Raw genomic sequence first — 14,037 nt, forward strand, 5'->3', positions numbered from 1 at the left:
CCTTTCATATTTTGGAGCTCAAGGTTAACTGAATTAAACAAAACCTCACAGTGATTAGGGGTTTTAAATCTTTATTACTGAATTTGTTTTCTTAAAGAAGGCTGACAAAGCAAACGAAAAAGCAAAAGAAGACCTTGCATAAATCAGACAGTGAGGAAAACAAAGCCATATACATTTAACTGACAACAAAAACCTTTAAAAAAACTCTCTCTCATTATGTTTTGCTTTTCTCTTTTGCTTAATTGTTTGGTTTCTTTTTCCCTACCTGAACAGCATTTTCTGTTCTATTCTGCAGCTCCTTAAATGCCATTTTCTTGTCAAGCACGCCACCTGTTGGTCATCTTTAGAAAGACTCTTCAGGGAAAATAGAATGGGGAAATGGTTGGTGTGTTAATGCATGGATCACTACTTTCTCTTGACTGACGTTTGAAAAATGTGTTGTTGTGTCCTTGACTGAAGCATTGCAACCACGTATTGAAGGGAAGGACATAAAAGTACTACCTGTATCAGCAGAAAAAAAAACTAAAATATTAAGACATTTTCTTTCTGTCTTTTTTTAGCTTTAGACACCAAATGGGTATTAAAGGTGTAAAACAGCTCTGAAATGCTTATCAAATTTGAAATTCTATGTGGGGTTTGCAGTCTTAGAAACATTGTTCTTTCCTTTACGAGTTGCCCCTTCGAGCTGAGCCTGCTGTCTCAGTCTGACTGAAAAACATTTTACTAGTTTACTGTGCTCTTACACATGCCACCTTTAGAAGTTCATGTTATAAAAATAATACCTATATGTAATAAAAACATACCTCTGTGTGTGTGTGTGTGTGTGTGTGTGTGTGTGTGTGTGAGAGAGAATGACAGAGAGAGAGAACCATACTACTGGCATATTTGATGTAGGAACCATGTACATTTAAACAAAGTAGACTTCAACTCTAATTTCAGTCTGACATTTTATTAGTACTGTACATCTCACACAGCAGTGGTCTGAATTAGTCAACAGAGAAAACACAGCTGTGGAAAAATGAAAACAGTGTCAAACTGCAAAGTGAACTGTACAGGAGACTGTGCATGAAGTGGTACATAGTGATGGGTCAGAGCAGGTCATAATACAACCGATTTCCCTCACCCAGAGTGCATACTGTATTTACCTGTTTGCTCTGCCTTACACCTTATACAAGTTAATAATTATATATATATATATATATATATATATATATATATATAAACCACACATTTACACTGTTGGCACTGACTTAGGTCTCGGTCCCTCCTCTGTACAGTGGTAAATTCCACTTATGCCACTGTCTCCATTTTATCACATACACAGGCACATAGACACACGCACACAGACACATACACGAAACTAGTAGTAGTATGGTCAGCCAGCACCAATGCTCCACCATGTCAGTGCATCATCGTCTCCATATTTGACCTTGTCAGAGGAGATGACATTTCGTCCAGATGCCAAGAATGACTTTGGACATTTGTATAATTTGTAACACCCCATATCTTCAATCTCTCTCATGTTCTACACTGTTTGTTTTCCCATCTCTCTCTGCTCTTCTGCCTCAGCAGCTGCATTCATGACCGGTGAGAATGTACAGGTTACTTGAGGCAGAGGGGTTTCCAGTTGGAGTGCTTTGAAGAACAATGTCCCTAAAATAAAAAAGTATATAAACTTTTAAATGTTTGAGTGTAAGTAAAACTGATTAAACTCCATGCTTGAGACATGTATTCAACAGATGTACAAAAGCATTAAGTACTGTTCATTATTAGTGACAAGAGGTTATCAAGATTTTTTTTTTTAAATTAGTGTCAAGATGAGTCCTGTAATACTCACAAGGCAAACTTCAGTTTATCTCATATTTTCATCTTTGTCTAATCATGGTGTTGATCAAGTGCAAATCATGAATTGCCAAATTTTTATAAGCATCATCTACTCCTTTTTCTTTTTTTTTTTCTCTGATGTCTAGGCAGTTGAGCATCATATACTCCTCATTATGAATAATGAACAGTCCCTTAAACAATACCTGTTTGTTCCTAAAACCCTGAAGACACGGCTTTGGTCTGTGATTTCCTGAGTTACCTGAAGAGGCAGATATAAAAAGGACCTTTTTCTTCTGACACATCTATTCAAATTTTAAAATGTATGTGAATACAGAACTGTGTGCCTATAAATACACATCATTTACGTACAATGGTATACACAAATGTTTCTTTTTCTAATATAGAATTCATCCAAAGTTACTCCTAAAGGAAAAAAAATCAAAAGTACCTCATAGGTGTACAAACTTCGTCCTTTTAGTCCATGTTTCCAGAAAGCCAGAATACTCTCCTGTAAACAGACTGGTGAGAGATAATGTCAGTTTATGCAGTAAATAATCTGTAAATACTGTAAATGAGAAATTACTGAGGCAGAACCAGGAGAGCACATGGCCAGAATACAGTTCAGTTTCATTTGTACAGCATTTTTTTTTATTTTATTTTTTACAAAAGACAAAGTGACAGAACAGCTTTAAAAAAAAGACCAGTCTCATGACTCCCGGACGCAAACCCAAGGTGACAGAAGGGGTGGTAAACCTCCCTTTGACCATGTTAAATAAGAAAGGAGCCAAAATTCAAAATGCTTTGTCCTTTAGCTTGGAGTTAGGTTGTTAGGTCATAAAGGTCATGATAATTAGTCTGTTTTAGGGAGCAAGGGAGCAGAAATACAGTGGGGGTATGAGCTGCACTGCCGGACACCTGTTGTGTAAGTGCAGTCACAGAGAACATTAGTGACAGAAAGAGAGCATTAGAACAGCAGTTTGGTCAAAATTAGAGAGCATTAGAACAGCAGTTTGGTCAAAAATGGAATTTGGGAAGAGGGGCAGGGAGCCATCACAAACCAGTGGAGGGGCAGCAGGTGCGCAGGCCTGCATGCATAGTCATAGCTAAGCTAGTGAACATATGCATACTGGATAAACAAACAAACAAATAAATAAATAAATACATACATAAATTCATATATATACATAAATAAATAAAGCATTGGTAATTGTGTAAGGCAAGAGACTGTATGAGTGTCATGGTGCGTTAATTGCAATAATGACTGTCTAACAGGCCTAGCTATGGCAGCCTAAATAACACACACAGTCACCAACACACAGTCAACTAACACACACTGACACCAACTCACAGTTAATTAACACATACCAAAACCCCACCATCATACAGTCAACTAACACACACCAGACGCAGGAGCAGTAGGCAGCATTCCTTGCGCCCAGGGAGCATTGGGTTAAGTGCCTTGCTCAAGGGCACACAGCCATGGATGTTGGTCCTGGGAATCGAGCCGGTTCCAAAGCTTCTTCCCATACCGGGAGTCAAACCCGGGCCGCCTGGGTGAAAACCAGGAATCCTAACCATATGGGAGCTATGTCGGCCATGCCTGGTTTTGCTGCAGTAACGTTAAAGCCGGTACAATCAGTCAAACATAAAAATTACGTTTAATGTTACGTTATTTGAGTGGTGTAGACTAAGCTGTTGACAAACTTGATTATAAGTTTATTTAGAAAACAGCGTAGTAGTTCTAGCGAGTAAACAAACAACGATCCTGTCATTTTTCCCTCGTCCCTTCTAAAAATTTTCTCTGGCAATATTGTTTACAGCAACTTATAACGCTGTCCATTGCTAAATTAGGTTACAGACAAAGCAAGCTAATGCCATGTTTATCATTGGGAGACCGCTGTGGTTAACGGGCAATTAAACTGCAGTGTTTAACTTATTCTACCTAAATGAGGCAATGGTAAAGATATCTGCGACCTGCATGTCTGTAGGTACAGTCGGTGCATTGAAAATTATTAAACCAGAGTAGACACGTAAATAAACTTGAGCTGAACAAGTATCTAACATGGCTTGGTAGCCACACAGTTACTTAGTTTCTCTTTCAAACATGTAGTGTGAAATCCCAAAGTCGCAAATCCTTGATATGACACGACTACAGTCATATAGTATTAGATGCATTCAACAGCAGCGTTTACTCTAGCTCACTGTATCAGTTTACTGCATTATTTATCAAAAATTTAATATATTTTGTTTTACCTTTGTTCAAAGTACTACTTTTGACAATAAAACAAGTTTACTTTTAAACTGTATTATGGCATGTTATCTTGGTGAGGACTCTTACATAACTACACATAACAAATGTTAGGGAGAATCTTTGTTTATGTTATGTGTTTCTGAGAGGGAAAAAAAAAAGAATGTTGGCTGATATATCATTATCGGATTTCTAAATAATCAAATATCAAAATTGGTATTGGTCTGAAAAATCCTATATAGGTCGGGCTCGACACACAACAGCACTCCACCGACACCCCACCAACTCAGTCAACTAACGCACACCGACATCAACTCACACTTAATTAACACACACCAACAACCCGCAAAAACACAGTAAACTAACACACAGTGACACCAAGACAAAGTTAAATAACACACACCAACACTCCATCAACACACAGTCAACTAACACACTCCAACATCCCACCATCATACAGTCAACTAACACACTCTAATACCCCACCAACACACAGTCAACTAACACACTGACACAACACACACTTAATTAATACACACCAACATCCCACCAACACACAGCCAACTAACACACACCGACACCAACACACACTTAATTAACACACACCAACACCCCACCAGCACACAGTGAACTAATACCCCACCAATGCACAGTCAACTAGCAACACACAGTCAATTAACACACATCTGCACACCACCGACACACAGTCAATTAACACACATCTGCACAACACCAACACAGTCACCTAACAGGTATCAACACCCCACCAACAACCAGTCAACTAACACACTTCAGCACCCCACCAACACACAGTGAACTAATACCCCACCAATGCACAGTCAACTAACATGCGCCAACACACAAACAACGAACAGACACCAACACAAAATCAACTAATGGACACACAGCCAACTAACAGGAATGTCTGCATACAGTGGTATGGTCATGACAGTTGAGATTCGGACACTGTTTTACTGGAGAACAATGTTTGGTTTAACCTAAGCCACACCAAAATCAGAATTTGCACATGGAGCACGGCTAAATATTCCCATTCAAATATATTTAAAATATGCAAATATAGTAGACTTAAAATTATACAAAGTCAAACTGAGTCTGTAAACCCAACCCTCTACCTCAGTCAAATTTCTGAAAGGTATGTCTTCAAAATGATGTCATCAAATTAATAATTTCATAGAGCAGTTAAACTGCAGCAAAATGCATACCTTTTTACTTCTTCTAAAGAATAAAAGAGTTTTATTTGCCATTTGTAACTTTACTTTTGCATTACTTTTACTTTACTTTTGTATTCATACTTACTCTTCTGGGCTGATATCACATATTGATATGACAATATGACAATATTGTTTTCACAACACACAAAACAATGCAAACAAATATAAAACTGGGACTATGGCTTTTTTAAGAAATTCAATGACCCTCGAATACTTACATGCTCAAAAGTAATAATAATAATAATAATAATAATAATAATAATAATAATAATAATAATAACTTTTTACAAGTAACTTGAAATAGGCTACTCAAATGTTTTGTCTATGTAATAAAAATGAACAAAATTAATTAAAATATATTTTAACAAATGATCTGTAGTAGTTTAATATTTTTGATGAGAGTATTTGGGAAATAAATGTTTCCTTTGGAAAGGTGAGCGCTGAAGTTTGATTGGATGGCATCATGGTCTAGGTTTGTATCACAGTTTAAGGAACATTAACATTAACTTCTAAGAAAATACACACAATACAAAGCAGAAGCATTTATCACATACCTAATTGTGGATCATGATGCAACTGTGGAAAAGTCAGGGTTTTCAATATATTTCAATATTTCATTCTTCAGGAACAAGTTTTATTTACAAAAATAAAACCTGTGTGAATTTCACCACCTTTCATAAGGTGTACCTGTCGGGTATGGTAGTGCTGCCATTCTACATATAGATTCATTTTTATGGGGTCTCTCTCTGTCACCAACTGTCAGATTCCTATATAGTTATTTCTATATATATATATATATATATATATATATATATATATATATATATATATATAATGCTGCTCTCCTACAAATATACTGTGTCCTTTGATGATAGCATACAATTCTTACTCACCGCTACAGCGGTGAGTGGCTTTACCCAGTGTGGGGAAGTGTGTGCTAACCTTGCTTTCATAAAGCCTTAAAGATTGCAGCCATATGGAATTGTCAGCCATGAATAAATTATTTTTTGCCAATATACTGTATTGTTGTTGTTGCTCTGATAAATGGCCCAATATGCCTGGGGATGCATCAAAACGTCTGATCAGATAATCTAAAAAATAAAAACAAAACAAGGCTAACAACCACAGACTCCCAATGCTGGTACAGTCGTGTTTTAAAAAGGCACAGTGCAGGGTTGGTGTGACTCACCTAGAGTCTCAATAGGGAAGTCAAAGTCCAGTTCAGAGGCCAGTTCTTTGCTTGGCAGGCCTTGCAAATTGACAATCTTCACACTCTCTGTGAATGAAAAGCACCGTTGGACTGCATGGAGGACTTGTTTTGTTTAAAACATTATATGATAAATGATTCGGGCATACTCACTCTCCAGTGCAATGAGCACAGAGTCTCTGTCAAGCTGTGTCACTTGCACTGCCCCAACAGGATCACTATCTGCAGATACACAGCCAAACAATTCTCAGACATTACGAATAAGACTGTAAGCATACATGGGGGTGTCCATGTACCTACCTAGGGTACAGGAATTAGCCATGTCATTGAGATGGATGATGTCAAACTGCACCCGCTGATTATTTGGATGGTCATCAGTTCTCATGGCACATGTCCTGACACCCACGCAGAGCTGAGGAAGCTCCTCAGACACTAAAACCAGCAGTTCAAAGATAGGCAGTGACTCTGGCAGAGTCACCGCAATGTGCTGAGGAAAGACCATGGAAAATGCAACTGAATAAGCAAGTCAATATATGCACAGGTACAAGAAAGTGACAGGGATCATACATTTCGGTTCTTGCTGCCATTTGCAGCATCTTGATGAGCAGAGGTGGACAGTAACGAAGTACATTTACTTGAGTACTGTACTTAAGTACATTTTTGAGTATCTGTACTTTACTTGAGTCTTATTTTGTTTGGAAACTTATACCTTTTACTCTACTACATGCGAAAGACAAACATTGTACTTTTAACTCCTCTAGATTTCTATGAAGAATTTCGTTACTCATTACTTTGAAGCATAGCTTTAAAGTCAGTGGACGAATTTTCTTTTCTAAAATGCAATAGGCCATATTCTGTTTGTCACAGGAGAAAAATAAATCACAGTAAACCACTCCAATGCTGTCAGTCAAGTGCGTGCTGCATTTTTTTAACAGTTGAACTCGGTGGTTTTACTGATGGCTACTACCATTGCAGATAAAGATGATAATGATAAAGGTTCCTCACAAGAGCACCCATGGCCATATCTTAAGTCCATGTCAGAGATTTTTGAAATCAACTGGTTTTCAAGCTAACTGCTTCCTGTACATGTTCGCCTACCTTTTTTTCGTGGGTGGCTGTGATGTAGTGCTCACTGCTCAGTTACAGTCAAGTGGTGACGAGAGTCATCCAGCTGTTTCACATTACAGACATTGCTATGTAGTAGAAGTAAGATTAACCTAACCCACAACGGTATGACGTGTTTATCCTTTTAAGGCTAATCTGAGTTAACTAAGGGCCTATTTAACTGAAGCTATACCTTGTCTTTTACAGAGGAAGCATTCGATTCAACTGCGTTTCTATAGGCTTTGTAGCATATTCCACAAGCTTTTTATTCTACAGGTTCTACAAGCAAGTCAGTATGTTCAGAAGGTCGTTTCAGAGTCATTAGGCTCTGTAAATGCATTGTGGCAACTATGCATTCTCAGATTTTATGGATTTTATGCATTTAATTGGCTTGAGTCATGGACACTTTGACCGGTTAAAATCCACAGCATGGGTAAACTGACAGCATAGTGGCCTTGGTGTCTGAAATTTACAGCATAAACTTCTTTGCCATGCTAAAGGTTGAAGAGGCCCAAACCAAGTTAGAAAACCAATCCAAGTGCCTTCCAGTTACCACTGCACCCTTTGCTCTCAGGATCTGTCAAAACCTGACAACCTTAGTAATGTCACATGCACTGAAGATGTCTTTCAGAGGAAGACTATTATACCTGTGAAATCAGATAAAGAAGTGTGCATTCTGGAACCTAAGAGAAAAACTGCTTGACAAACAAATTGTCAAACTTACAAATTTACAATCATTTTTACAACCTTTACAAACAAATTTATCCACTACTAGCCATCAATCACACCTTGGCTCAACAGAGGGTATCACCACTTTTTCCAGTCTGGATCTCAACAGTGGTAACTGGCAGGTGCTAACGGACTGATGTTGTGTGGTATTATCTGGCTCAGTTTTAGCACAGGTCCACTCTAGCTTGGTGCACTGAAGGAGGATGGAACTATACTGAAAAGTAACTGATAACTTTGATAAAATATTGTTTTGAAATTTTGAGTTCAGATCAATGTCATGCATAACAACTACTCAGACAGACTGAAAGCACCACTGATCTGCATGAAGAGCAAAGATTAAATTTTAAAAAATACAAAACAATAAAGTTCCTCAGGAGCTGACCTTGAGATGCATAAACTTCTGGAGTGGCTCATACCACAGCAGCACAATGAGTCCAGATGGAACGGCTGCACATAAGAACGTGCTGTCTGTGTATGGGTTTCGTGCTGTTGGGATGGGAGGAGGGTGTTAAGAAAGAGACAATAAAAGAGAGAGAGAGAGAGAGAAAGAGAGAGAGAGAGAGAGAGAGAGACAGAGAGGGAGAAGCACAGAAGAAAGAAAAAGAAATCAAGACAGTAAAATTAGATAAAGGTGACAAAGATGCAATGTAGTGTTGCAGATGTACTGAAAACACATTAACTAAACAACATACTAAACTATGTTCAACTACAAAGAATCTCAGTTTGTTGCATTGTACTTGCAACAGATCAGAACAGTAACATCATTTGTAGTCTATGCATCTTTAATCTCTGAGGGACCAGGGCAGTGAGGACAGCTTAATCTGCCCCTGTTTTTAAGGTCTATATTCTGACCCATAACCAATTATTGTAAGATGCAGGAGAATACAAAATAGGACAATAACCAAAACAGTAATGAGTGCTTTTGAGTTGCCTGTTCTTGTACTATTCCAGAGTATTGTTCAGTAATGTGTGTATTGTGTTTTCATGATGAGTTGCCAAGATAATACTGTCTGTATAGCCAAAAATTTCAGAAAACGTTTGAGCTGCTTTAAAACTGTAATGACATAAATATTTCTATTTAGAAGATTATGCACAGTTCATTATGACAACATGATTGACCTTTTGTCTTTTATGGAATCTAGTGTGAGGCTACAAATACCACCAAAGATGAAAAGACCAGAATTAAGGATGATAAGGCACTGAAAGAAACTGTGGTGTACTAGAGTGAAGAAACTGCAGCTGAATACAACTAAACTTAGTCAAACCTCTGACTATTCATCAACAATCAAACTTAACTAAACTACAATTAAACTTAGTCAAACCTCTGACTACTTACCAACACTGCACCTCCGGCAGCCTTTAGAGTCTGGGATCTTTACAGTGACTGCACACTTCCTATAGAGGAAAAAAACAGTCCATCCTGTGACTCACTGACACACACACACACACACACACACACACACACACACATGCATTCACACATTCACATGCACGCTCTAACCTGTGAGGGGAAAAGCAGTTGTCACTATGACTCACACACACACACACACACACACACACACACACACACACACACACACACACCTGTGGCTGATTCTTTCTTTGAGGCGATGGCTGTTGAGGGACAGGTGGCTCAGTTTCCTCTGTGTGTGATTACGCTGTTCAAACAGAGCTGTTAGGCTATGGGAATAAAGATGGGAAGACTTCCCTAAAGTCAGAAAATGGGATCATCAAAAGTCAAATACATAACAAAAAATACAACTATAATAAAACTCCATCTTAATAAAATGCAAAATGTACTGCATGTCTTTAAAAGTCATGGTTTTAAAGATGGAAATGAACATGAAAACAGATGATTAGATGATTTTGTTGTTGTTGTTGTTTGTTCTAACATCACACAGGAAAAAGGCAAAGTCATAGTACAGAAGGTTTGGTTATAATGCTTCTTTTGCTTTTAGAGTGGCCTCAGTTTTTCCCCATTTTTATTTTGTCTGTAATCTTGTTGCTCTGGAAATATTGTGCATAATGCATTTGTAAAAGAAAAAAACATAATAAATGATACTAGTCCTTGCACTTTGTTCTCATGCAATTTTAGTCCTTCCTTTTGTTACCAGTTTTATATTGTAATTGTCAGTAAGTTCCACTATTATGATTGTACTTCGTCACATGCAAGTCTATGGCAGCCCCTTGAACCGTATGGTAAAAAGTCGTGAAATTTGGCACATTGATAGAGGCCAGGCCAAAGTATCCAGGCCCAAAATTTGGGGTCAATCTATACATCCCTGTAGCACCACCAACAGGCCAAATTTCATGGTACATTTTTGACTAAAACTTTTGAACCCTTTATCCTAGAATTGTGATCTTTTTTTCCATGAATCCTTGGGTCATGATGAGTCAAATGCACCCATTGGCGTCAATTTCCGCCTAACAAGATTTTCCAAAAAACCTACTTTGGCGAACTCGTCCTAGACCATTGATCCTATCACCACCAAATTTGGTACACATCATCTACAGAGTAGTAGTTGATCAAAAGTTGTATAAAGAATTTTGCTAGGTCTAAGTATATGGCCGCTGTCGTCCAAAGAATTTTGATGGCAAAGCTGCCAAAACAGGAGATGAGCACATCTCAGTAATGTTTGCATGGATTGATGCCAAACGTGGTATGCTTCATTGCCAGGGGGATTACTAAGTACCCACCAAGTTTCACCAAATTTGGCCATTTGGGGGTGCTATACCAGAAAAGAAAGTAAAAAATGTACTGAAATACCAATTACTTCGGAGAAAAGCAGATATTTCATTGAATTATCACATTAAAGGACCTTAGTTGAGAAATTGAACCCTCTGTGTTGTCCATTTTGTTCTATGGTCATCTTGGTATTATCCTTTTTCCCCTAGTTTTCTATGGCAGGCCGTAGGAGTGCTATGTGGATTGTCTGGGCATCTCCAAAAGCTATGAGTGGGTGTCAGTGTGTCTATGCACCCTGTGATGGATGGTCTTGTTCCAGGGTCATTCTGATTGCTTGTCTACTTGGTGGCCATGAGTTGCTTGGCCCCCTCATTGCTGCTTGCAGCTATATTTGTATATATTTTTATTGTTTTCCTTTATCTCTACTTTCTTATACTTCGTGTTTATTTGATAAATGGCATTGAGAGTGGACGGTAAATTAAGAATTTCATTGTACATGTAAAACTTGATTTAACTGTGCTTATGACAATAAACGCTTTGACTTTTGAATTGAGGCAATCAGTTATTTCAACTGAATAACTTAATAGGATCCAGTCCAAAAGGTTGCTTAAGAGCTTCACAAAAGTGAATTTATGTATTATACTTTACCAGGTGAAGCAAACCATGCTGCTCTTAGTGTTTGAGAACTGTGCTCTTGCTCTTTCTGTCATCACTCAGATGACAGCTACAACACCACACTAGTTCCAATGAACGAAATGAACAAATGACTACATATTGGCGCGTGGCAAATTCAAGTTTTACTTTTTGGAACTTTCTGGATTTTTTCCCCCCGAATATTTTCAATCCGCAGTTGGCTAAATCCGCGGATGTGGAACCCGTGGATAAGGAGGGCTTGGCCTTGTATGTGTTTGCCCATCAGACGCACTTCACTCAGTGGTGGATTTATTTTAAAGCCTGAGCCCTTACTCACCAGAGATGGACATTAAGACATTATTCATGACATAGAGCCAGGTACACCTCTGTGACAGCAACTGCACAGAATGTAGACAAAGACAGAGAGAGAACAAAGGAGAATCTACATATGAATTTCCATTGTTAAAGTAAAATAATCCAAATACCATGTTGCATAAATGTACTGAAGTGACAGTTACTAAGAAAACCATGACATTACCTTTTCCAAAGTATCCTCGTGAAGCTCATTGAGGTTTAGAGTGTAGACACCCTCTTCTGCGCCTAGAATAAGGTACTGGTCTACAAAAATACAAAGTATTTTCATTAAAATCATGTTAATGTACTTCTAGGTTGGCAGTATCTAATATTCATGTGTAAATAATATATGTTAATATATTGGAACTATATATAAATAATGTTGGAACTATTAATGCAAAACATTACTTGTCACTCAAATAACAGGAAAATGACAGGAATAAAACTTCAGAAATCATCACAAAGAGATGGTGTTAAAGTGCCATTCAACTGGACAGAACCAGTGGGGAAAGTGGGTATGCTTAGGGCATTAAGAAGACAGTATATCGACTCTCTGGTCCACGCACACTCTGTGCAAAGCATTTTTGATTTAAAATGAATAATAATAATAATAGTAATAATAATATTAATATTTATTTAGAGCCCAATATCACTATTTATAGTCTCAAAGAGCTTTACATGTCCATAACAAAGTCAAATCAAAATTATATCATGCATAAGTTCGAGAAAATAGATAAGTCTTTAGTTTTGTTTTAAAGGTATTGAGAGAGTTTGCTTCTCTAATTTCTTTAGGTAAACCATTCCAAAGGAAGGGAGAGAGGTAGGAAAAGGCTCGGTTGCCAGCGGACTTCTTTTTAACTCTTGGAATGACTAATAATCCAGAATCTTGAGAGCGCAGGGTGTGAGGTGGGTTACAGGGTGCAATTAAGCCAGACAGGTAGGAAGGTGCATGCCCATGTAAAATTTTATATGTTAATAAGAGGACCTTAAAATCTGCCCTTGCATGAATTGGGAGCCAATGAAGGGAAGCCAGGACAGGGCTAATGTGATCAAACTTCTTCGTTCAGGTCAGAATTCTAGCAGCAGCATTCTGGACCAGCTGAAGACTATTGGTACTAGAGGCAGGCAGGCCAGAGTAAAGAACATTGCAGTAATCGAGGCGAGACGTGACGAATGTGTGAACAATGGTTTCTGCATCAGCCATACTTAGAAAGGTCCTAATTTTAGCAATGTTACGGAGGTGATAAAAGGCAGTTTTGGTTGTGTTCTTGATATGAGTGACTAGCGAGAGACTAGAGTCAAAAATCACACAAAGGTTCTTAGCTGAAGAGTTTTGAGAGATGATGCAGTTGTCAAAATTTAGAGTTAGATCACTAAAAAGATGCTTAGGGGGACCAATGACCAGCATTTCAGTCTTGCCTGCGTTAAGCATCAGGAAATTTGAAGACATCCAACCCTTAATAGCACAAAGACATGCCTCAAGGTTAGCCAATTCAGAGCGGTCATTATGCTGGATAGGTAAGAAAATCTGAGTTTCATCAGCATAACAATGGAAGTTAATGTTGTAACTATGAATAATGTCACCCAAAGGGAGCATGTAAATAGAGAATAGAAGAGGGCCAAGGACTGATTCCTGAGGAACACCATAGTTAAGCTTATGGTATTCAGAGGTCAAATTATTATAGTGGATACACTGCTTTCTCTCAGAGAGATAAGATTTAAACCAAGAGAGCGCCAGGCCACGAATGCCAATTTGGTTTTCCAGGCGCTTAAACAATATAGTGTGATTGACCATGTCAAATGCTGCACTCAGATCAAGCAGAATAAGAACAGAGGTAGCACCAGCATCCATGGCTAATAAAAGATCCTTAGTTACTCATGACTACAGTGGCTTCAGGCCAGCTGACACAAAGGGAATCTGCCCCTTGAGTTTTTAAAAAGAAAAGACGACAATGCATGGCATGTAAACTAGATACGCTTTCTCTTCCTAGGGCTCTGCTTATTATGGGAAAAATAAACC

At 38.1% G+C, this 14,037-nt stretch overlaps 1 protein-coding gene across 1 annotated transcript in view; it reads right to left on the reverse strand.

The window, feature by feature from the left end:
* Window positions 1-1,239: 1,239 nt before the first annotated feature.
* map4k2 (mitogen-activated protein kinase kinase kinase kinase 2) overlaps window positions 1,240-14,037 on the reverse strand; it is a 53,018-nt gene continuing 40,220 nt past the window's right edge. Inside the window, exons 22-32 of the mRNA XM_030780039.1 lie at window positions 12,202-12,281; window positions 12,001-12,061; window positions 9,929-10,052; window positions 9,681-9,739; window positions 8,727-8,830; window positions 6,812-6,998; window positions 6,665-6,733; window positions 6,494-6,580; window positions 2,273-2,343; window positions 2,028-2,083; window positions 1,240-1,653 (exon numbers count right to left, since the gene is read on the reverse strand). Coding sequence (XP_030635899.1) covers window positions 1,566-1,653; window positions 2,028-2,083; window positions 2,273-2,343; window positions 6,494-6,580; window positions 6,665-6,733; window positions 6,812-6,998; window positions 8,727-8,830; window positions 9,681-9,739; window positions 9,929-10,052; window positions 12,001-12,061; window positions 12,202-12,281 — 986 coding nt within the window. The 3' untranslated portion in view covers window positions 1,240-1,565. The remainder of the gene's footprint in view (window positions 1,654-2,027; window positions 2,084-2,272; window positions 2,344-6,493; window positions 6,581-6,664; window positions 6,734-6,811; window positions 6,999-8,726; window positions 8,831-9,680; window positions 9,740-9,928; window positions 10,053-12,000; window positions 12,062-12,201; window positions 12,282-14,037) is intronic.

Source organism: Chanos chanos, chromosome 7 (assembly GCF_902362185.1).
Source record: "Chanos chanos chromosome 7, fChaCha1.1, whole genome shotgun sequence".
Classification (NCBI taxonomy): domain Eukaryota; kingdom Metazoa; phylum Chordata; class Actinopteri; order Gonorynchiformes; family Chanidae; genus Chanos; species Chanos chanos.